General features: G+C 41.6%; 1 protein-coding gene across 2 annotated transcripts in view; it reads left to right on the top strand.

Moving 5' to 3' along the window:
- Positions 1-12,672: 12,672 nt before the first annotated feature.
- PDSS2 (decaprenyl diphosphate synthase subunit 2) overlaps positions 12,673-25,082 on the top strand; it is a 305,156-nt gene continuing 292,746 nt past the window's right edge. For both annotated transcript variants that reach the window (XM_023205943.3, XM_023205945.2), the window contains exon 1: positions 12,673-13,276. In XM_023205943.3, coding sequence (XP_023061711.1) covers positions 12,981-13,276 — 296 coding nt within the window. In that variant the 5' untranslated portion in view covers positions 12,673-12,980. The remainder of the gene's footprint in view (positions 13,277-25,082) is intronic.

Raw genomic sequence — 25,082 nt, forward strand, 5'->3', positions numbered from 1 at the left:
GTCTTATTTTTTTATTTTTTGTTGTTTAATGAGCCAGAGTCTCGCTCTGTCGTTCAGGCTGGAATGCAGTGGTGTAATCTCGGCTCACTGCAACCTCTGCCTCCTGGGTTCAAGCAATTCTCCTGCCTCAGCCTCGGGAGTAGCTGGGACTACAGGTGCGTGCCACTGTGCCTGGCTAACTTTTGTATTTTTAGTAGAGATGGGGTTTCACCATATTGGCCAGGCTGGTCTCAAACTCCTGACCTTGTGATCTGCCCACCTCGGCCTCCCAAAGTGTTTGGAACTACAGATGTGAGCCACTGTGCCCAGCCAATTGTCTTATATGATTTGTTCTAGAATTAAAAAGCGCTACATTCCTAAAAGCATAAGAAGTAAAAACACTTTATAGCTTTTTAAAATTATTATTGATTTGAAGTTAGGAGAACTTTTCCTTGAAAAGTGGAGAATAATAAGGGTTCATGTTATAAACTTACTATGTGCCAGGCACTGATCGTAATTTATGAACTCAGGCTACTCTTCAAAATTACCCATTGCCATGGGTATTGCTGATCTTCCCAATAAGAAAACGACAGTACTGAGAAGTTGCATAATTTGCCCAACATTGTACTGTTGGTTAACAGCAAAGCTGGGACTCAAACACAGGGCATCTGGCTCCCATGTCTGATCCCTTAGTCACTGAGCTGTGTCACTATCCATGGGAAGAGCATCTTTTGTAGAGCTGTTCTTTGTTTAGACTTTGGGGACCCAATGTCTTTTATTCTTAAAAAAATAAAGCAACTCTTACTCCCTTTGACATCAGCATATTCCTTTTATTTTGTCATGCACTTCAAATCTATTACTCACAACACAGTCATACTAGCCCTTTAATGTTCAGACATATTTATTACAGATGTTTATTTATGGCATGATTTCAAAGAACAGAAAACATTAGAGTAAGCTCTTCTGCTTGATTTAAACCAGGATAATTTTGAGAAACAGCTCTGATACTGTAGTAGTTGACAATGACATCTATTTTATGTGAGTGTCAGCTTCTGGGCAATGACCTTACATAAATTGCCCTAGTTACCTGATTTTCTCAAAAGGTCTTTTGCAAATTCTTTGCAGCCTAGCCAGTTGATATCACTGCTTCCACACTGCCATATTGCCAAGGTTAATAAAGGAGTCTCTCTCTCTCTCATTTCTGACACATTGCTTTATATGAAATAGTTTTTATTATCTTTTTTATTATTTTTATTATTTTTAGTTTTGAGACGGAGTTTTGCTCTTGTTGCCCAGATTGGAGTGCAATGGCACGATCTCAGTTCACCAAAACCTCCGCCTCCCGGGTTCAAGTGATTCTCCTGCCTCAGCCTCCTGAGTAGCTGGGATTACAAGCATGTGCCACCACGCCTGGCTAATTTTGTATTTTTGGTAGAGATGGGGTTTCTCCATGTTGGTCAGGCTGGTCTCAAACTCTTGACCTCAGGTGATCAGCCCGCCTCGGCTTCCCAAAGTGCTGGGATTACAGGCATGAGCCACCGTGCCCAGCCTAAGAAATAGTTTTTAAAGCTCCATTTACCTATGGCCACATCATAATAGTCTTTGAATATGTGAGTTTAATTTGGGGGGACTGTTAATAGCTATTACTAGAACGAAATTAGGGTGAGTCTACATGGGGCTTCAAGTTGACTTAACTGAATTGGTCATTGAACTTATGAACAGAATGCCTTGAACAGAAAAAACACGAGTTTTTTCACTGAATTTTTGAAAAATGATTTCTTAGAATTGACAAAACTGATTTATTTTTTTCACCCATAGAAATACTTTCACCTGAATGAAACACTTTCCAATTTGGAGGAAATTATATTTTAAGACAAAGGGAATACTGTCATACAATTTAGGGGTTATATTTATTACTCTAGGGCAGCAGTTACTGACAAGATGCCTTGACAACTCTATAATTTGAAGTTATCAGTCCATATACATGTAATAAATGCTGTATGTCTTCATCCCTCCCTGTTACCTGATATTACCTATATATACCTTCTATGCAACAGAGTTTTCTATATACAGATCTACCAGAATTTCTCTAGAACCCTAGAAAATGGAGTCTGACCAATATTTCTTTAAAAATAAAGGAGAAAGGAGCAACGAAAGAAATGCAGAAACAAGAGAGAGAAAGCCAACAAAAAGTAATAGAAATAAAGAGTAGAGTGTTTTCTTTTTTTCCAAAATAGTGATTCTCAACCGGCTGTGTATTAGAACCTCCTGGAGAGTATTTGAAAAATACTGATAGCTGGTCCTCAAGCCCAGAGATCAACTGGGTGTGGTTACTTTGCTATTCATGAGAAACATTTAAATAGTAAAGGAGAGCCAGCTAGACTTGCAGTATTGGAGACATTCTCTACTCTGTGCTTCCTGATTGTCTCATTATAAGTAAAGTACAACTCAAGTAACTTCTGATTTTAAGTATGATGGTGGAGGAGAAACGGGAATGGAGCATAAAGACCTAGCTTGTTCATTCATTATTCATTCAGCTGACCAACAAATATTTATGTGGTGCCTATTCTTTGGCAGATACGGTATTGAGTTCTGGGGATGCAGTGGCAAACATATTGATTCAAGAAGCATGACAGGGCCCTGTCTGAAATCGTGTGTGTGTGTGTGTGTGTGTGTGTGTGTGTGTGTGTATGGGTGTGTGTGTAATTTTTTTGTAGAGACAGGATCTCACTTTGTTGTCCAGGCTGGTCTTGAACTCCTGGCTTCAGGTGATCCTCCTGCCTTGGCCTCCCAAAGTGCTGGAATTACAGGCAGAAGCCACCATGACCAGCCTAGGGCCTCAAGTTTTAACCTGTGTTAATGCCGAGATCAATTAGGTTGGTAGGAAGCAAGTAAGTGGAGAAGATGAAATTACCTTAAGGAACAAGTCAGTTTACTAGCTAATTTTGTTCATGGAATAAAAACATTTTAGCGCTTAAATGGACTCAAGAGATTGTCGATTTTTGTTTTACAAATGAGTAATTTAAACTCAGGGTGTTAAGTAACTAGCCTCTGATCATACAGTTAATTCAGGACAGAGGTTTAGAACCTAGATGGCTATTTTATAATACTGTCTACATTCAAGTAAAAACCTTCTCAGCAGATTTTTCTTTTCATTCTAAGTTTCTAAAAGAAAATAGTCCCCCAGAAAGAGCCTTTGTAAAAGAAAAGGATCAACTTCTTCCCCTGTTGAGCTAATCCTAGTGTGAAATTAACTAGCAGCACCACTAGTCAATTCCACAAGTCAATTCCACACCGCTGCCCTGTAGGGAGAGAAATTAGAAAAAAGGAGAGTAGGTCTTGGTCCATTTCCTCCCTAACTACAGTTGTTCTAAGGTCAAACACTCAGAACATTAAAGGAAATGGCGAGAAAGGACTATTGTGATATGAGGAGGGAGGATCTGAGACGGGAAGACCTAAAAATTAAACCAAAGAGAACAACTATAATAAAGAATTCGTTGTACCTTCCCACACCATATTTGAGGTCTAATCTACAATATGGAAAGCGCATTCAGGCATCTTCCTAGTGATAAGGGAAATGCATATCTACACCATAATGAGATTCTGTTTTATACCCATTTGTGTAGAAATTTTAAGAAATCTGCCAATATCAAGTGATGAGAGGATCTCTCATAAACGGCTGGTGGAAGCGTAAATTGGTATGGCCACTTTGGAAAGCTGTTTGGCTCATTCATATACTCTACAACCAAGTAATTCCAATGCTAAATATAAATCCTTGCCATGTGCACCTGGAGGCATTTGTAAACCTGTTCATGGCACATTGTTGTAATAGAAAACACCCCAGAGCAATCCCAATGTCCACTGACAGGAAAGTGGATAAAGAGTAGTAGAGTCACACGATACTATACAACAGTGAAAACAAATGAACTGCCACTATGTATGTATGATTTGGGTGAATCTCAGCAAAATAATGTTAAATAAATTAAAAAGGCCACAGAAATTACATCTATCATGAAACTTCAGTTTTAACTTAAAACTAACAAACCACTGTTAAATGACATATTTTAGGAATACATATATTATTAAATTATATTATTGAAAAGCAAAGGGAATGACAAATAAAAAATTCAGGATAAAGATAACTTTAGTTTGGTAAGTAAGGGGAAAGAGATGGAGAAAGGTCACATAGATAGAAGTAAGCTATGATCAATATTCTAGTTCTTGTGTTAGTGGCAGGTTCACTTTATGTATTAAATTATAAAAAGATTAATAGATAATTGTATCAGTAATTTACTGCAGCATAATAAGTTACCTAATAATTTAGCAACTTAAATATTTGTCATTTCACATAGTTTCTGGGGTCAGGACTCTGGGTGCTTTTGGCTCAGGGTCTCTCAGGAGGTAATCGTGAAGCTGTCAATCACAGATGCAGTTTCTGAAGGAGCTAGAGAATCCATTTTATTTTATTTTATTTTTTTTTTTTGAGACGGAGTCTCGCTCTGTCGCCCAGGCTGGAGTGCAGTGGCCGGATCTCAGCTCACTGCAAGCTCCGCCTCCTGGGTTCACGCCATTCTCCTGCCTCAGCCTCCCGAGTAGCTGGGACTACAGGCGCCTGCCAACATGCCCGGCTAATTTTTTGTATTTTAGTAGAGACGGGGTTTCACCGTGTTAGCCAGGATGGTCTCGATCTCCTGACCCTGTGATCCGCCCGTCTCGGCCTCCCAAAGTGCTGGGATTACAGGCTTGAGCCACCGCGCCCGGCTGAGAATCCATTTTCAAGAAGGCTCATTCATGTGGCTATTGGTATGAGGCTCAGTTCCTCACTATAGGGCTACTCCTGAGATGGCTTCCCTGCAGAGCAAGCAGAGAGAGAGAGAGAGAGAGAGAGAGAGAGAGAGAGAGAGAAAGAGAGCAAGAGAGAAAGAATGTGTAAAAAAATGCCCAAGATGGAAGCCACAATGTCTTTTATAAAGCTAATATCAGAAGTGACATGCCATCATTTCTGCTAGATGCTATTGATCACACAAACCAACCCTGGAACAATGTGGAAGGGGACTCAGGATGTGACTATCAGGAGGCAGGGATCATTGGGCACCATCTTGGAGTCTGGCTACTACCATGATACAATCAAAGAGAACAATGCATGGACCAATGATGAAATTTTGTCAAGAAGCAATTATGTATACCTGAGGTTGGAAAATAAGTGAATAAATAAACAAAGTGCATTTAGGCTTTTTTGTTTTGTTTTGTTTTGTTTTGTTTTGTTTGAGACGGAGTCTCGCTCTGTCGCCCAGGCTGGGGTGCAGTGGCACAATCTTAGCTCACTGCAAACTCTGCTTCCCGGGTTCATGGCATTCTCCTGCCTCAGCCCCCAAGTAGCTAGGACCTGTAGTCACCCACCACCATGCCCGGCTAATTTTTTGTATTTTTAGTAGAGATGGAGTTTCACTGTGCTAGACAGGATGGTCTCGATCTCCTGACCTCGTGATCTGCCCACCTTGGCCTCCCAAAGTGCTGGGATTACAGGTGTGATTCACTGTGCTCGGCCAAAGTGCATTTAGTTTTGAAGGCGACAGAACACAAGGGAATGAATGAGATGAGTTAGCTTTAATTCTGGCTCTACCAATTTCCAGCTTTATGATTTGGGGCAAATCATTTGACTTATTTCCATTTGTAGAATAGTGATGAGGATATTTATTTGTCTTTTAAATTTTTTCATTATGAAAATATTCAAAAATACACACAATAGAAAAGTATAATGAATACCATATGCCCATAATCTAGAACAACTTTTTAGATTTTAACATACTTCTTTCATCTATTTTTCCCTTCCTGAAGTGTCTTAAAGCAAATTCCTGGCGCTGTTATTTTATCCCTATATATATTAGTATCCATCACTTTATAATATGGACATTTTCTTATAGACTCACATGTAAAATTAACAAGTCTTTTGCAATATCTAGTATATCAAAACTATATTCAAATTTCTTTGAGTGTCTCAAAACTTACATTTAACAGTTAATTAGAATGAGAATCCAAACAAGGTCTACACATTACACTTGGTTTGCTTTACCTCTTAAAATCTTTCAATCAGCTGGGCGCGGTGGCTTAAGCCTGTAATCCCAGCACTTTGGGAGGTCGAGAAAGGTGGATCATGAGGTCAGGAGATGGAGACTATCCTGGCTAACCTGGTGAAACCCTGTTTCTACTAAAAAAATACAAAAAACTAGCCGGGTGTGGTGGCGGGCACCTGTAGTCCCAGCTACTTGGGAGGCTGAGGCAGGAGAATGGCGTAAACGCGGGAGGTGGAGCTTGCAGTGAGCTCAGATCCGGCCAGTGCACTCCAGGCTGGGGGACACAGCGAGACTCTGTCTCAAAAAAAAAAAAAAAAAAAAAAAATTTCAATCTAGGCGAGTCCCTTTACTCCCTTCTTCCTCCCTTGTCCTGTTGAAGAGACCCAGGCAGTTGGCTTGCAGACTATCCCACAGGCTGGATTTGTCCATTGGCTTCCTTGTGATGCCATTTTACTTATTTCTACCTCTCCTATGTTTCTGTTAGTCCTGAAGACTTGATGAGATTTAGATTCAACTGTTTAGGCTACAATATTTCTTAGGTGGTGGTATGTACTTCATAAAGCACCACAGGAGGAGGCACATATGGGTAGACTCCCCACTCGTAGTGACACTGAGATTGGTTAATAGTTGCAGGTGGTGTTAGCCTGAGACCTTCATTGCAGGGTTCCCCATCAGCCTCACATTTTGGTAATTGTTGCCTAAATCAACTAATTCATGAGGAATTATAAAATGGTGATTTCCTGATTCTATCACTTCTCTTTTATTTGACGTAATTATTTTTATAAAGTAGAACTTTCCTACATCGATCTGGGACGTCTGGTTACCCCATTAGAAGTGGCTTGTTCCCAGTTTCACATCCTCTCAGCCCACCTTTTACTAAGGCCATTGATGCAGCAACCTGCTTCCTGCAGGTGTAACCTGAGAGCACCTCTCCTCATCTGCATCACATACATCTCATTTTCTGTCCCTGAGTTCCTCTGACACTACAAAGGAGGGACATTTGCCTAGCACTCACACATGACAGCTTAGAAGTATGAGGGGGCTCAGGCCCCAAGGAGGAAACTTGGACCAATGGGAGAAAGGAGCTGATAAATAACTGCTATCTTGCATCAAGCTGACAGTTATGAAGTATATTCTACATGGCTCAAGGCCTCATTGCCCACAGTGCTGACAAACTAGGTAACACCCTTGTACTGACTCTCTCTGTTTCACTCTCCCTAGTCATCCACTTCTGCTTCCTGAGATCACTGTCCAAAATAAACTACCTAAAAAGTAAGCCCTTGTCTCAGGTTCAACTTTCAAGGGGGTAAGCCAGGCTAAGACATCACAAAATATAATTCACACAGGAAAGGAAGGATAAATGCTCAGTTCTTTCTTGACACTGCAAATATTCAGAATGTTGTCCCAGTTATATGTAATAATAAACTCATTGATTTATATGTAATCAATGAATTCCAATTAGTTGTAGTTCTTACTTTTTTGGGTGCTCAGATTGTCCTCTTCTCAGCCAGTGGGAGCTCCTTTATGCTGATCCCTTTGTGCCTTTGACCTGTCCCTTTGGACTTTAATAGCTTTCTTGATTTCTGGCACAAGATGTTCAAGGTTCATCATATACATGTCTTACCCCAGACAAAAATCTGCCATTCCTCCAAAGAGCCTCATTTCTTTTCAAAGGAAATGATGTTTTTTGAAAGTAAAATGTGGCCGGGCATCGTGGCTCACGCCTGTAATCCCAGCACTTTGGGAGGTTGAGGCAGGTGGATCACCTGAGCTCAGGAGTTCGAGACCAGTCTGGCCAACATGGCAAAATCCTGTCTCTACTAAAAATATAAAAAACTAGCTGGGTGTGGTGGCATACACCGGTAGTCCCAGCTACTTGGGCGGCTGAGGCATGAGAATCGCTTGAACTCAGGAGGCGGAGGTTGTGGTGAGCTGAAATTGCACCACTGCACTCCAGCCTGGGTGACAGAGCAAGACGCTGTCTCAAAAAAAAAAAAAAAAGAAAAATGTGAATGCTGAAGGTGCTTATTACTACAAGATTGTCATTACTTCTAGGCCTTTCCAAGGGACACAGGAAGTAAAATGCTTCTTTTTTTCCCCTAATAATTCTTACTGGGATATAAGAAATACTTTTTTTTAAAAGAAAAGAATCATAAGTTCATTTTTCTAATTCAACTTTAATTTTACATCCATTCTACTTACTCTGAAAATCCCTGTTCCTAAAAACTCTAGTATTGTTTTTACCTATAATATACAAGAATAGTTTGAAAGTACTATAATACTATCTGTATTTCAACCAGCAGTAAGATTATTGACTAAAGCTTGAGATAGCCTTGTAGTTCTATTTATCCTGAGCATATATGCTATTACGATTGTACAGTGAAAACAATATTTTCTTTTCTTTTTTTTTTTGAGACGGAGTCTCGCTCTGTCACCCAGGCTGGAGTGCAGTGGCCGGATCTCAGTTCACTGCAAGCTCCGCCTCCCAGGTTCACGCCATTCTCCTGCCTCAGCCTCCTGAGTAGCTGGGACTACAGGCGTCCGCCACCACGCCCAGCTAGTGTTTTGCATTTTTTTTAGTAGAGACAGGGTTTCACCGTGTTAGCCAGGATGGTCTCGATCTCCTGACCTTGTGATCCACCTGTCTCAGCCTCCCAAAGTGCTGCAATTACAGGCTTGAGCCACTGCACGTGGCTGAAAACAATATTTTCTAAAGTAATTAAAGTGTTTACTTGGTATGGTTATGCCACCAACTTAATATACACTTAGCTTATTTGTTTTCAAATTTTAGGAATTGTAATTTTCTTTTGGATTTGAAATTATTTTGAAAATGTAAAACACATACATGATTCTAAAATCAAAACTATATAGCCAAGGTATATTCAGAGTAGTCTAGCTTCCATGCCTGTCTCCTCCACTTTTCCTCCTATTCCAAATATATGCAAATATGCATTTGTAGCTTAGCTATCTTACACAAAAAAGCATATCTACTGTTCTGCACTTTGGGTTTTTTCTTTTTACACTAATATATATTCTGAAGATCATTTCACCTTGTTGTAAAGAAATGGCCCTCATTCTTTTTCACAGTTGCATAGTTTCACTGTGTAGATTTACTCGAGTTTGTTCAACCAACTCTTACTTGGGGTTATCTGGATTGTTTCCAATCTTTCGGTATTACAAATAATACTGCAATGAATAACCTTGTGCTTAAGTCATTTTATATTTTGGGATATTTTCCTAGAAGTGGGTTTCTAGGGCAGAGGGCAATATATATGTAATTTTGCTAGGGATTATCAAATTCCCTTCCATAGCTGCCGTGTACCATTTTGCATTCTCAACGGCACTATGTGGCATCTCCATAGCCTGCTAACCAAGTAGGTGGTCAAACTTTTGGATTTTTGCCTCCTTTTATCATCTTGGCCCAAGATATATCACGATGCTTTCATCTGCCTTTGGAAGAACTCTCTCAGGGTAAACAATAGGTGATTTTATTGAGGGTGACAGAAGGAGGGTGGCTGCAATATCTCTATCTATTTCCACTCACCTAATCGTGGAAATACCAACGCCCACAGCATCACTATCATTGTTAAGACCTTGTATTTTCCAAGGTTGGCTTGGGTTTCCAGCCAAAGAAAAGGACATCAAATACGACCTTACTTCTTTTTAAGGTCAGTAGAATGCAGAGTTGCCAGTAAGTAAGCTTCAGAATCCTGAAAAACGTAGAGGAGGAACTGTGATCATTTTTGGTCAGCTTGCTGTCTCCAAAACAACTCCGATGCCAAGGGGAAGTCCCTGAGTGTGGCTGAAAGTTTCCCTAGATTGTGGAGTGACCACTCTCTAACCTGCAGGGCTACTCACACTCAGGACTACCTCTTCTGCTGCTTTGTTGGAGTAAATGTCATGGATGGACACTGTTTTTTTCTTTCAGCATCTCCTATTTCCCAGTGGGCAATTCTGCACTCCAGGGGACAGACATCTGGTAATGTTTGGAGACATACCTGGTTGTCACAACTTGCAAAGGGGTGCTGCTAACATCTAGTACGTAGAGGTCAGGAATGCTACTCAACACCGTACAATACTCAGGACTGCCCCCACTTCCCCCAGCAAAGAATTATCTGGTCCAAAATGCCAATAATGTCAAGGTTGAGAAATCCTGCTGTATTCTTTCTTTATGCACACATTCACAGACATCCTTAAAATAACTATTATCAGTAGCAGAGGAAGGGCAGAATCACAGATACTCCCCCTCCCTGTTCCTCCAAAAGTCACTAGCAATTCAGAAATTTCTTTAATCATAAAGACTCTAAGGAATAACATATTTATCTGGGAGATTAAAGAACAAACACTACTTTAACATTCTAAAAACTGATTATCATTAAGTATAATGCAAACTTTTAACTGTAAGTATAAAGGAAAGTGCTGATTATTTAAAGTAAATGGGACCCAAAGTCCCATGAATAATCAAAAACTTGGTTAACAGAGTATGACCAGAGAATAATGCACTTGGCTTCTGTGGAGAAATTAAAGTACATGCTGTGAATTGCTACTGAGGAAATTGCGTGAAAAGTTACCCTTAAGGTACCATGAGGCTGAAGAAACAGCCTTAGGTGCACAATATATCACATTAATCTCTATCTCTCTTTGTATTTTCACGACTTCTTTCACCTTGGATAACCCAGAAGCTCTGGCCTTGGAACTTTTTGGAATGGTAAAGTATCTCACTCTCCATATTTATTTTCATCTCCTGGAATGGTAAAGTATCTCACTCTCCATATTTATTTTCATCTCCTAACAGACCTGAATTTTGTTGCCAAGAGTTTATCTCTTTCACAGGAATTATTTTCAAACTTCAGCTTACTTACTTTGAGGGCATAGACTGTGTTTAATACTTATAATCACAATTCACGTTAAATAAAATGTGCCCCTGAAAAGTTATACCTAAACTGAATTTTTGTAAAAAAAATAAAAAACTTAAATCACAAGGAAAACTTGCCAAAGGAAGAGTATGAAGCTAAATCTTTTGTAGAAAAAAATCATCTTGTTTTGCAAAGTGAACAACTACTCTTTGTTTTTAAGTCCCAATTTTTATTTGTAGCTCAAGAGGCTGGTACAGTATTATGCATGATGCTCATTTAAAAAATACTGACAGGCCGGGCACGGTAGCTCACACCTGTAATCCCAGCACTTTGGGATGCCAAAGTGGGCGGATCACCCGAAGTCAGGAGTTTGAGACCAGCTTGGTCAACATGGTGAAACCCTGTCTCTACTAAAAATACAAAAGTTAGCCAGGCATGGTGGCGGGCGCCTGTAGTTCCAGCCACTTGGGAGGCTGAGGCACAAGAATTGCTTGAACCTGGGAGGCAGATGTTGCAGTGAGCTGAGATCACGCCGCTGCACTCCAGCCTGGGCGACAGAGCAAGACCCATCTCAAAAAACAAATAAAAAATAAAAATAAAATACCATGAATTTGTAAGGATTTTGAAAGTTTTAGGGTTTTACAAGCTATTTTTAAGAGTGTAAAAAATGGATAATATATCCTTTATTAAGAACGGTTAACACCTGTTTTAGGTGATAAGGAGGTAAGATCCTAGACACATTTGGAAAAAAAAAAAAGGCAGCATTACTGAAAAGATAATCACATTGGTTGTTTCCTCTCAGCAATAAGGAGAAAGGAGTGGATGGGAGCCTATTATTTAGACAGTGTAATCTTTTGGTTAGAATACGGATTCTGAAACCAGATTGTCTGGGCTCACATCCCTGTGTAGTGTGCTCTTAGGCAACTTACACGACTCCACTGCACCTTAGTTTCCTCATACAAAACACGAAGAATACTAATATTATCTACTTAATGAGGCTGTTCTGAGGATTAAATAAAGTAATACATGAACTAGTATGTGAAAAGCATTCCAGTCAGCGATAGTCTTGAATCCTGGAGTTGAGCTCAGGCTAGGCATAAAGAGGAAGATAAGAGGCAGGGAGCAGGCACCGTTTCATTCTTCCTCCCCGCACCCTCGGGAAGGAGGCACCGCTGCTTCTCCCAGGGCTCAGAGAGCAGGCCGGTAATTCGAAGCTGGATCGGAGGACTTTCCTTGGGATCCCTTTCCGCCGCACCACGCCACCTTTCGTCTGGTTGGGCCGTGAGGGCAGGAGGGCTCAGCCCCACGCCCCGACTAGGCGTTCCACCACTGAGCCGTGGCCCCAGCTCCAGGAGGCATGCAGCCCGAAGGGCCGCCTTCACGCCCTGCCACGGCCACTTCCAGGGGCTGGTGGCAATAGCGACGAAAGGCTTCCGGGAGGAACTGGTGCCTCTGCCCTCCGCCCGACGCCCTTCCTTGCGGTCGAGCCGGGGTCTGACCCTTGTTCGTGACACCAATACTTATGCATGCCACTCAGTGCTGGGCGCCGGGGACTCTAATGAATCCAGACTCGGCCCACACGCCGTGTGCAGAGGGACCACTCGCCACCAACAACTGAGCCCTGTCACCGGCGACCTTCGCTGGCCCAGAGAGGAGGGGTGGGAGGAGCTGAGCCTCGCCTTCCCGGGTTCACCTCCAAAGCACCGCCCCTTCGGGGGCGTTCTCGGGTACGCCGTAAAGTAGAGAGCATTCTTAACAACTCGCCTCCGTCTTTACGGCAGGCCGCATTCCATGCCTCCAATATGGCGTCCTCCGCATAGGCAGTGGCTGTGGTTTCTACCCCGGGTGGCCGGGGGCAGTGCTGAGCTGGGGCTGTTGTTTGCCCAAACTGGGCCGCAGAAAGCAGCAGTTCAAGTTCGTTTCTGGTCACTGCTCCAGGAAGTCACCCTCCTCTGAGGGTCAAGAATTTGCTGCTTCCTTTTAGTTACTGCAAGTTCCTCCTCTGCCCCCGGGTTGTTTCCCGCGCCACCTCTGGATACCCCCAGGTCCCAGACCCTTCCAGACTCAAACCATGAACCTTCGGCAGCTGCTGTTGCACTTGCCCCGTTATCTCGGAGCCTCGGGTTCCCCGCGTCGCCTGTGGTGGTCCCCGTCCCTCGACACCATCTCCTCGGTGGGCTCTTGGCGTGGTCAGTCCTCCAAGTCCCCAGCCCACTGGAATCAGGTAGTGTCAGAGGCGGAGAAGATCGTGGGGTACCCCACGTCCTTCATGAGCCTTCGCTGCCTGCTGAGCGACGAGCTCAGCAACATCGCTATGCAGGTGCAGAAGCTGGTGGGCACTCAGCACCCTCTGCTTACCACAGCCAGGTGAGCTACCCCTCTCCCGCTGACACACTCGCACTCATTGGAATACTTTTTTTCTGGCGAGCACACGCATTCTACCTCTCTCAGACTGGCTCCTGGTTTATCTCTTTTTAGTCCTTCCTTTTTACTCAGTCCTCCTAGACATTTTATGTTGTCTCTTCTCTAGTCCACTTAACGTTCTTGCTCAGCTGAGTGGATAAGTGGTTTTCTTTGAAACACTGTATGCTTTCCGCGATTTTGCTTCTTAATTGTTGAGGATGAAGATGCCTCAGCGATTTGTGGAGAAATCAAGCGGGGATGTATGTTTATTGAGTCACTTCCTAGAGATGGGTTTTTTTTAATTTTTTTTTTATTTTAATGGGATAGATTAATTTTCTGCCCCGCACTGTTCAGGGGGTCACCTCCAGAAGGTAGGGAAGGAGAGAGAGAGAGAGAGGCTGAAGGTAGATAATTATTTCCAATGAATGTCTTGGGGTTGAAGTAGGAATTTGTCCCGTTAGTAGTCATTATCTTCTTGGGATATTTATCGCTTATGCTGTACTACTGCTGTGAAACCTGCCTTTAGGATTTATAAACTTTTTTTTTTCTGGTTGTTGTTGTTTTTGTGTTTGTTTGTTTGTTTTGAGACGGAGTCTCTCTGTGGCACCCAGATTGGAGTAGCTGGGACTACAGGTGCCCGCCACCACGCCCGGCTAATTTTGTTTTTGTGTTCTTAGTAGAGACGGGGTTTCACCGTGTTAGCCAGGATGGTCTCGATCTCCTGACCTCGTGATCCACTGGCCTTGGCCTCCCAAAGTGCTGGGATTACAGGCGTGAGCCACCGTGCCCGGCCAAGTTTTTTTTTTTTTTCTTCCGCTTAAAACCCCACAACTTCTGATATGTAATTAGTTTAAACGTACAGCGAAGTTACAAAAATAATACAGTTCAAAGAACACACTTGCATACTCTTTAATCAGATTCACCTACTACGTAGATATATATGTCTATATATGTCAATATATTCATTAAATACATAAACACACATGTATACTATTCACATGTATATATCTTCCTATATATTTTTTTCTGAATCATTTGGTGGTAGATTGCATACATCATGATCCTTTTCCCCTAAGTACTTCAGTATGTATTTCCTAAGCATAGCGGTAATCTCCTACATAAGTACACTACAGTTACCAACTTAGGTATATTAATATTGATACAATACTTTTATTTAATCTACCGTTTAATTTCAATTTTGTTAATTGGCCTAATAGTGTTCTTTATAGCATTCTTTACCCTCCAGGACAGGATTCAGTCCAGAATCAAGTATTGCATTTAGTTCTATCTCTTTCATCTTCTTCAATTAGGAACATTTTCATATCCCTTGGCTTTTATGACTAGAGCACTGGTTCTCAACTGGGGCAATTTTCCCACCCTGGGGACATTTGGCATGTATGGAGACATTTTTGGTTGTCACAAATGGAGGCACATTACTGGCATTACTGGCATTTAGTGGATAGAGGCCAGGGATGCTACCCTTCAATTCCCAGGACAGACCCACAAGAAATAATTTTAGGTGCTGCAAAATGTCAATAGTGCCAAGGTGGAGAAATCCAAGACTAAAAGAACCTGTTTCTGTTGTTGTTTTTTAAAAGTAAACTTCTATTTTGAAGTAGTTGTAGATTTACATGCAGTTGGAAGAAATAACACAAAGATATCTAATATACACCTAACCCCGTTTCTCCCAATGGTAACATTTTTTTAAACGATGGTGTAATATCATAAGCAGGGTATTTATGTTGATACAGTTAAGATAAAGAACATATTCAGCCCTATAAAGATTCCTCATGTTGTTCTTTTTTAGCCACACTCACTTCCCTTACCCACCCCTTGCTTTAATTTTTTGAGGCACCTGTCATTTTCTTACCACAGAAGTTATTAAATAGTAGTAATAAAGTGATTTTATTCCTTGGCATTGTTCCTAGTTATCAGGAACATCACCTTATGACTAGCTGGAATGTTAGTTTTCCAGAGATTCTAGATGATACACACTCAAAACACATACACACGTATGTTTAAAGCTTAATGAAACGAATAAGCCTACTATTACCCAACTTAAGAACTATAACTTTATCAGTCCTGTTGAAGCTAAATGTGTACTCCTCAGTCCATCTCCCTGACTCCCACTAAACTGTTTTTAAACATTTTTCCTTTTCAAAATTACCATGGGTCCTGTGTGGTGGCTTATGTCTGTGATCCCAGCACTTCGGAAGGCAAAGTAGAAAGATCACTTGAGCCCAGGAGTTGGAGACCAGCCTGGGCAGCATAGCAAAACCCTATCTCTATAAAAATAAAATAAATTAGCTGGGCGTGGGGGTGCACATCTGTAGTCCCAGCTACTTGGGAGAATTGTGATTGCTTGAGCTGGGTGGTCAAGGCTGTTGTGAGCCGTGATTATGCCACTGCACTCCTGTCTGGGCAAGAGACCCTGTCTCAAAATGAAATAAGTAAATTTACATTGTTATTTTTCTAAATAATAATGTTTCATTTTACTGGTTTCTTTGCAGTGTACAAATATGTATGATAGTTTATTGCATATGGCCTTATGCGACTTCCTTTTTAAAATTCATGGTTTCTGAGATTCATCCATGTGATGTGTTTGACTGTAGTTCATTAGATTTTCACTGGTGTATGAAATTCTGTTGTGTGAATATACCACAGTCATCTTTTATTGGTTTATTTATTTATTTTGAGACAGAGTTTCACTCTTGTTGCCCAGGCTAGAGTGCAATGGCACAGTCTTGGCTCATTGCAACTTCGCTTCCCAGGTTCAAGCAATTCTCCTGCCTCAGCCTCCCAAGTAGCTCTCAAAAATTAGTCAGGTGCCTGCCACTATGCCTGGCTAATTTTTGTATTTTTAGTAGAGACAGGGTTTCACCATGTTGGCCAGGCTGGTCTCGGACTCCTGACCTCGTGATCCGCCCACCTCAGCCTCCCAAAGTGCTGGGATTATAGGCGTGAGCCACTGCGCTGGGCCTCACAGTCATCTTGTAATTAACATTTGGGTTGTTGCATTTCTTGGTATTATGAAAAATGCTGTTATAAATATGTTTGTCTATCTTTTGGTGTTCATGTCATGAGGATATAAAAACAGGAGTGTAATTGTTGAATGTGCACATGCTTATCTTTAGAATGCTTTCTACAGTGAATGTACCAGTTTATACTCTCATAAACAACTTCTGAGTTCAGGTTACTCCTAGTTCTCATAACACGAGAACTAAGAGATTTCTTAATTTTTTTTTTTTTTGAGACGGAGTCTTGCTCTATTGCCAGTCTGGAGTGCAGTGGCGTGATCTCGGCTCACTGCAACCTCTGGCTCCCTGGTTCAAGCGATTCTCCTGCCTCAGCCTCCCGAGTAGCTGGGATTGCAGGCACACGCCACCACACCCACCTAAGTTTTGTATTTTTAGTAGAGAAGGAGTTTCACCATGTTGGCCACAATGGTCTCGAGCTCTTGACCTCATGATCTGCCCACCTCGGCCTCCCAAAGTGTTGGAATTACAGGTGTGAGCCACTGCGCCTGGCCCAGTTTTCTTAGTTTTTGGTAATCCAGTAGGAGGTTTCTTTGTGTTTGATGGGAATGATAGTGTCAATGATAGGGGCTGTAGTATTGCATTGTGAGTATTGTAGTCCATAATAAAGCACAGAAGCGAAAAGGTGGAGCTAAAAAGAGTCTTATTAATGTGTTTATTATGAGAACTGTAGTTCATCTGCTTAGTTGCAAGAACGTCAGATGAGGGTTTGGAGAATATCTCTTCAGAGGACACCAGAGGCACCCTAGATGAAAGTTTGTAAGACGAATGGTTCTAAAACTTTCCTAATTGTTGCCTAACCTGCCTTGTAGTACTACAGTACAGTGACAAAATTCGAAAGGCACAGAATAAGTAAGTTTTTGCAAAGTTGTCGTAGTAGGTATGAATTGCTATATTTTGTAAGAAAAGAAAGAGCTAATCTGCATATAATTTTATTCTATTTACCTACGATAATGTGTTGCACGTTATTTAAGTAGCCTAAACTCATAGACAGCCAATAAAGAAACTTTTGGGGTGTGGATCTATATCTGTATATATATGTGTATACACTGTACACAGGTATTTCAGCAAAGGAGCAGGCATTTGATCCAGAGGTTAAGCAGGTAATGATTATTGTAAATTATAACTAAAATCATGGATTAAGCAGCTGTATTTTTTTGTTTTTTATTTTTATTCTTTTGAGGCAGAGTCTTGCTTTGTTTCCCAGGCTGGAGCCATTTATTTTTCAAGTAAAGCTACATGGTATGTTAGGGGTGAATCATGTCTATCAGCCCTAAAATTTAGATGAATGGTGACTTTGTTAGCAAACGGCAGGAAAAAAAAAAAAGGAAACCACCGTAATTTGCTATTCACTGATCTCTTTACCTAAGACATCTTGTCAAGAAAAGGGAAAAACAGCCTAGATGTGACATATACTCTTTAATTTAACACTAAATGAGAAATGAGATTAAAAATCCTGAGGTTTGGTGAGATAATGATTCTGTTACTAGGAATAGAGGAGCATTTAGCTCATTTTTACTCTTGTTCATCTAGATTTCCTAGGATCTCTCTGTTGATCTATAATTAGATAAATAATCACCAATTAATTTACTAAATGTTTATTGAAACTTATGAAGTGATATAAAGAAGTCTAGACCAGCTGTGGTGGTTCATGCCTGCAATCCCAGAACTTTGGGAGGTCAAAGTGGGCAGATTGCTTGAGCTCAGGAGTTTGAGACCAACCTGGGCAACATGGTGAAACCCCATCTCTACAAAAAATACAAATAATTATCCAGGTGTGCTGGTGCATGCCTGTGGTCTTAGCTACATGGGAGGCTGAGCTGAGAGGATCCCTTAAGCCCAAGAGGTCAAGGCTGCAGTGAGCTGTGGTCATGCCACTGCACTCCATCCTGGGCAGCAGAGTGATAGCCTATCTGAAAAAAAAAGAAAAGAAAAAAAAGGAAGTCCAAAACATGGACCCTGTCCCTTGGTGAGTTGACACAAAAGATATTTATAAATATCTAACAGAAGGAAACAAGTGACTTGTGGTTAATGAGCTACTACATAGAGAGATGGCTTGGAATAGTAGAGAACTTTTCATGGAGAAATTGGGACTCCATTGAAGAAAGTATGGATAAAAATTACATGAGTAATGTTTTAGGGTAGTAGGTGTGTAATATTTATTTTTTTCCTTCATAATTCTTTTTTCGCCTTTCTTCTCCAGGCTACCATACCTCTACTAGGTATGGGGAAGACCTTAAAAGCAAGGATAAGCAGTGCAATAAAGTGAGCAGCATGAATAGAGCTAGAATAGTAAAAACTAGAACATTTTAGAATAGCCAAAATGTTGGAAAAAGAAAACATGGGTGAGGAATCATTCCACCTACTGTTAAATCTTACTATATAGCTGCATCAATCAAATACTGTGGTATTAGCAGAGGAACAGACAGATCAATGGAACAGAATAGAGGACCCAGAAATAGATCAACACAAATATGCCCAATTGATTTTTAACAAAAGTGCGAAAACAATTCAATGGAGGGAGGATAGTTTTGGTTTTTTTTTTTTCTTCTTTCTCCAAAAATAGGGCTGGAACAATTGAACATCATAGGCAAAAAAAATGAACCTTGACCTAAACCTCATACAATATTTTTTAAAAGTCAATGTAAAATGGATTATTTGTGAAATGTCCACTTAAAATGGATTTAAACGTGAAATGTTAAACTATAAAACTTTCAGAAGAAAACATAGGATAATATCACAGCTGGGTGGGGTGGCTCACGCCTGTATTCCCAGCACTTTGGGAGGCTAAGGTGGGTGGATCACCTTAGGTCAGGAGTTCGAGACGAGAATCGCTCCAGCCCAGGAAGCGGAGGTTGCAGTGAGCCGAGACTAGCCACTGCATTCCAGCCTGGGTGACAGAGCAAGACTCAGTCTCAAACAAAAAAAAAGAAAACACATCTTCAGGACCTAGGGCTAGGTAAGCAGTTTTTATACATGACACCAAAAACTCAATTCATAAAAGAAAACAATAATTGGACTCCATAAAAGTTCAAGACTGGCCCGGTGTGGTGGTTCACACCTGTAATTCCAGCACTTTGGGAGGCCGAGGCAGGCGGATCACAAGGTCAGGAGTTCGATACTGGCCTGACCAACATGGTAAAACCCTATCTCTACTAAAAATATAAAAATTAGCTGGGCATGGTGGTGTGCGCCTGTAATCCCAGCTACTCAGGAGGCTGAGGCAGGAGAATCGCTTGAACTTAGGAGGTGGAGGTTGCAGTGAGCCAAGATCGTGCCACTGCAAGCCAGCCTGGGCAACAGAGTGAGATTCCGTCTCGAGAAAAAAAGAAAAAAGTTTGATACTTAGCTCTGTGAAAGACCCTGTAAAGAGGGTGAAAAGTTTAGCCATAGACTGGTAGAAAATATTTGCAAATCACATATTCAAAGAAGGACTTGTATCCAGATTCTGTAAAGAACTCTCTGAACTCAAGAGGCTGGGTGTGGTGGCTCACGCCTGTAATCCCAGAACTTTGGGAGGCCGAGGCAGGTGGATCACTTGAGGCCAGGAGTTTGAGTCCAGCCTGGCTAACATGGTGAAACCCTGTCTCTACTAAAAATACAAAAATTAGCCAGGTGTGGTGGCAGGCGCCTGTAGTCCCATCTACTCTGGAGGCTTAGGCAGGAGAATCACTTGAATCTGGGAGGTGGAGGTTGCAGTGAGATTGTGGCACTGCACTCCAGCCTGGGCGACAGAGTGATACTCTGTCGCAAAAAGCAAACAAACCAAAAAAAAAAAAAAAAACAAAAAACCTCTAAACTCAAGAAAGCAAACAATACAATTAGAAAATGGGGAAAAACGGTTGTGTGGTGGTTCATGCCTGTAATCCCAGCTACGAGGGAAACAGAGGCAGGAGGCTTCCTTGAACCCAAGACTTTGACTTCAAGTCTGCAGTGAGCTATGATTGTACCACTGCGCTCTAGCCTCGGCAACAGAGCAAGACTTTGTCACTTAATAAACAAAAAAAGAAGAAAAAGAAAGAAAAGAAAATGGGCTAAAAGAAAAACCTATAAAGATAGCAAGTAAGCATATGAAAAGATGTTCAACATTACTAGCCATTTGGGAAATGCAAAGTAAAATCACGATGGGATGTTGGGGTGATCAGGCCCAACACCAGGCTGTGGGGGCTATAAAGTCCGGCAGGGTCAAAGGAATCAGAAAAGACAAGTTAAGAGTGCATGAAGTGGGTCCAGGGGGCCAGCGCTAGATTGGAGGCTGCAAAGGCCCCGAACTCTGGGAGCCCACCCTATTTATTGGTGAACAAACAAAGAAGCAGGTGGTGAGGACAAGAGGGTAAACAGGTGAGGGCATGGGGATGTGGGGGTAGAAAGGTAGTGGTGCATTAAGTGTAGCTGTGATGGTTTAGCATTTCCTTTGATGCATATAGAATATGCTCTGCTGCTTGAGATAATGGAGGACATGTTTACAAGAAAGAAGCAAGGAACCAACAAGTCTGTGCACATTCCAGAGGCTACAAGGGGTTTTAGACCCTGGACCCTGGACATCTTCCAAGACTCTTTTACATTATGACAGACAAGCCAGTCCTGCCTCAGCTCTTCTACCAACAATGGGATACTACTATGTACCAGTTAGAATGGCTAAAATAAAAAATATAATGTGTAATTCTAGTAACAATGCAGAGAAACTAGATTTCTCATACATTGCTGATGGGAATGTAAAATGGTTCAGCCCCTCTGGAAAACAGCGTAGCAATTTCTTATAAAATTAAACATACGACTGGGCACAGTGGCTCACACCTGTAATCCCAGCACTTTGGGAAGCTGAGACAGGCAGATCACTTGAGTCCAGGAGTTCAAGACCAGCCTGGGCAATGTGGCAAAATGCTGTCTCTACAAAATATATAAAAAAATTAGTTGGGTGTGGTGGTGCATGCCTGTGGTCCCAGCTACTTGGGAGGTTGAAGTGAGAGGATCACTTGAGCGCGGAAATTGGAGGCTGCAGTGAGCCGTGATTGTGCCACTGCACTTCAGCGTGGGTGACAGAGTCAGACCCTGTCTCAATCAATCAATCACTTGATTGATCAATCAGTTTAAACATACACTTACTATATAGCCCAGCAATCAGACTCCTGAGCATTTATCCCAGAGAAATAAAAACTTATGTCCGTACCAAAACCTATACACAAATGTTTGTGGCAGCTTTATTTGTAATAGACTGCCATAACCTATAGAATTATAGGTAGAAAATCCTACATATATATATTTCTCCTTTGCAGTTAAGTTTCTTGTATTGATGCCATTTTCCTTCCACAGCTTGGATAGGACTGTGTGTTCTTTCTAGAGGAAAAATCCTTTCTTTAGAATGGTGTTCCAAAATTTCACCTTGATGGTTTTTGGAGTGAAGAATGAGGGCCTTCTTAACTTAATCCTATATCCTTTATTTTGGGATTATTTTGTGTGTTATTTCTTCAGTATCATGGTTCCCACCATTTTCTCTCTCATGTTGGAATTTTGTAGTTGGTCATTGTAAATTGATTCCTCAACATTCTTTCCCTTACATTCAAAGTTTTCCTTTCTTTAATTTATCCTCTACATATATACTGTTTGTTATACTGTTTTAATTTTGTCTTTAATTATTTCCCAACTGGAAACAGCCCAGATGTCCTAGTGAGTGGTTGAACAAACTGTGGTACATACAGAACAATGAAATGCTACCCAACAATAGAAAGAAATGAACCATTGATACACACAACAACTTGGGTGAATCTCAGAGGAATTATTCTGAGTGAAAAAAGTCTATCCATCAAAAAATTAAAAATAGAATTACCATATGATCCAACAATTCTGCTTCTGGGTCTGCTTCCAAAAGAATTGAAAGCAGTGTCTCAAAGAGATATTTGTATACCCATGTTCATAGCAGCAGTAGTCACAGTAGCCAAGAGGTAGAAGCAACGCAGTTGTCCACTGATGGTTGAATGGATTAACAAAATGTGGTATATATTACCATGGAATATTATTCAGCCTTAAAAAAGAAGGAGGGCGCAGGCACAGTGGCTCATGCCTGTAATCCCAACACTTTGGGAAGCTGAGGTGTGAGGATCACTTGAGGCCAGGAGTCTGAGACCAGCTTGGGCAACATAGTGAGACCCCATCTCTATAAAAAAATAAGTTAACTAGACATGGTGGCTCCTAAAAATAAATTAGCTAGACAGCTGCTCTAGAGGCTGAAGTGGGAAGATTGTTTGAGCCCATGTGCTTGAGGTTGCACATATGTCATAATATGGATGAACCTGAAGGACATTATGCTAAGTGAAATATGGAGGACATTATGCTAGGTGAAATAAGCCAGTCACAAAAGGACAAATACTGTGTGATTCCACTTATATAAAGTGTCTAGAATAGTCACATTTAGAGAAACAGTGTGTAGAAACAGACTGGTCTCCAGGGACTGGAAGAAGGGGGAAATGGAGAGTTGTTTAATAGTTATAGGATTTCAGTTTTGCAAGATAAGAAGTTCTGGAGATTGGTTGTACAACACTGTGAATATACTTAATGCTACTGACCTGTACACTTAAAAATGGTTAAGATGATAAATTTTATGTAAATTTTACCCAATTTTTAAAAATGTCTATCTCAAAAGTTTATATATTGTCTGATTCCATTTATATAACATTTATATCATTTTCAAAATGACAGAACTGGAGATGGAGAACAGCAAGTATGTTCTGGAGTCAGGGACAATGTGGGGAATAGGGAGGAGTGTAAATACAAAGAGGAATATTGTGGTAGAACAGTTGGGACTCTTGTGGTGGTGGGTGCGTGAATTTATACATGGGATAAAGTTGCTGGTATGGTTTGGCTGTATCCCCACCCAAATCTCCTCTTTAATTGTAATCCCCATAATCCCCATGTGGGAGGGACTCAGTGGGTGGTAATCAAATCATGGGGGCAATTTCCCCCAGGCTGTTTTCGTGATAGTGAATGACTTCTCACAAGAGCTGATGGTTTTATAAGCATCTGGCATTTCCCCTGCTGGCACTCATTCTCTCTCCTGGCGCCCTGTGAAGAGTTGCCTTCTGCCATGATGCGGAACTCTGGATCAATAAATCTCTTTTCTCTGTAAGTTACCCAGTTTGGGGCATCTCCTTAGAGCAATGTGAGAACAGACTAATACTGTAAGTTGGTACCGCAGAGAGTGGGGTGTTGCTGTAAAGATACCTGAAAACGTGGAAGCAACTTTGTAGCTGGATAACAGGCAGAGGTTGGAACAGTTTGGAGAGCTCAGAAGAAGACGTGGGAAAGTTTGGAACTTCCTAGAGACTTGTTGAATGGCTTTGACAAAATGCTGATAGTGATATAGACAATGAAATCCAGGCTGAGGTTGTCTTAGATGGAAATGAGAAACTTTTTGGGAACTGGAGTAAAGGTCATTCTTGCTATGCTTTAGCAAAGAGACTGGTGGCTTTTTGCCCTTGCCCTAGAGATCTGTGGAACTTTGAACTTGAGAGAGATGATTTAGGGTATCTAGTGGAAGAAATTTTTAAGCAGCAAAGCATTCAAGAAGTGACAGAACATAAAAGTTTAGAAAATTTGCAACCCTGATGTTGCAATAGAAAAGAAAATCTCATTTTCTAAGGAGAAATTCAAGCAGGCTGCAGAAATTTGCATAAGTAGTGAGGAACCAAATGCTAATTGCCAAGACAATGGGGAAAATGTCTTCAGGATATGTCAGAGACCTTCTCTGCAGCTCCTACCATCATAGGCCTGGTGGCCTGAGAGAGAAAAATGGTTTCCTGGGCCAGGTCCAGCCGCTCCTGCTGTATGCAGCCTCTGGACTTGGTGCCCTACATATCTCAGCAGCTTCAGCCATGGCTAAAAGGGGCCAAGGTACAGCTCAGGCTGTTGCTTCAGAGGGTACAAGCCCCAAGCCTTGGCAGCTTCCATGTGGTGTTGAGCTTGTGGTGTGTAGAAGGTATTAATTGAGGTTTGGAAATCTCTGCCTAGATTTCAGAGAATGTATGGAAATTCCTGGATATCTAGGCAGAAGTCTGCTGCAGGGGTGGAGCCCTCATGGAGAACCTCTATTAGGGCAGTGCAGAAGGGAAATGTAGGGTTGGAGCCCCCACACAGAGTTCCAACTGGGATACTGCCTAGTGGAACTGTGAAAAGAGAGCCAACATCCTTCAGACCCCAGAATGGTAGATCCACCTACAGCTTACGCCATGTGCCTGGAAAAGCCTCAGACACTCAATGCTAGCTGTGAAAGCAGCCAGGAGAGGGGCTGTTCCTTGCAAAGCCACAGGGGCAGAGTTTCCCAAGACTGTGGGAGCCCACCTCTTGTGTCAGCGTGACAGGAATGTGAGACATGGAATCAAAGGAGATCATTTTGGAACTTTAAGGTTTAATGACTGCCCTATTGGATTCTGGACTTGCATGGGGCCTGTCGCCCCTTTGTTTTGGCCAATTTATACCATTTGGAACAGATGTCTTTACCCAGTGCCTGTAGCCTCAGAGAGATGTGTCTAGGTAGTAACGCACTTGCTTTTGATTTTATAGGCTCATAGGCAGAAGGGACTTGCCTTGTCTCACATGAAACTTTGGACTTGGACTTTTGGGTTAATGCTGGAATGAGTTAAGACTTTGGGGGACTGTTGGAAGGGCATGATTGCATTTTGAAATGTGAGCACATGAGATTTGGGAGGGGCCAGGGTCAGAATGTCCCCACCTAAATCTCA

The sequence above is a fragment of the Piliocolobus tephrosceles genome, chromosome 5, assembly GCF_002776525.5.
Source record: "Piliocolobus tephrosceles isolate RC106 chromosome 5, ASM277652v3, whole genome shotgun sequence".
Classification (NCBI taxonomy): domain Eukaryota; kingdom Metazoa; phylum Chordata; class Mammalia; order Primates; family Cercopithecidae; genus Piliocolobus; species Piliocolobus tephrosceles.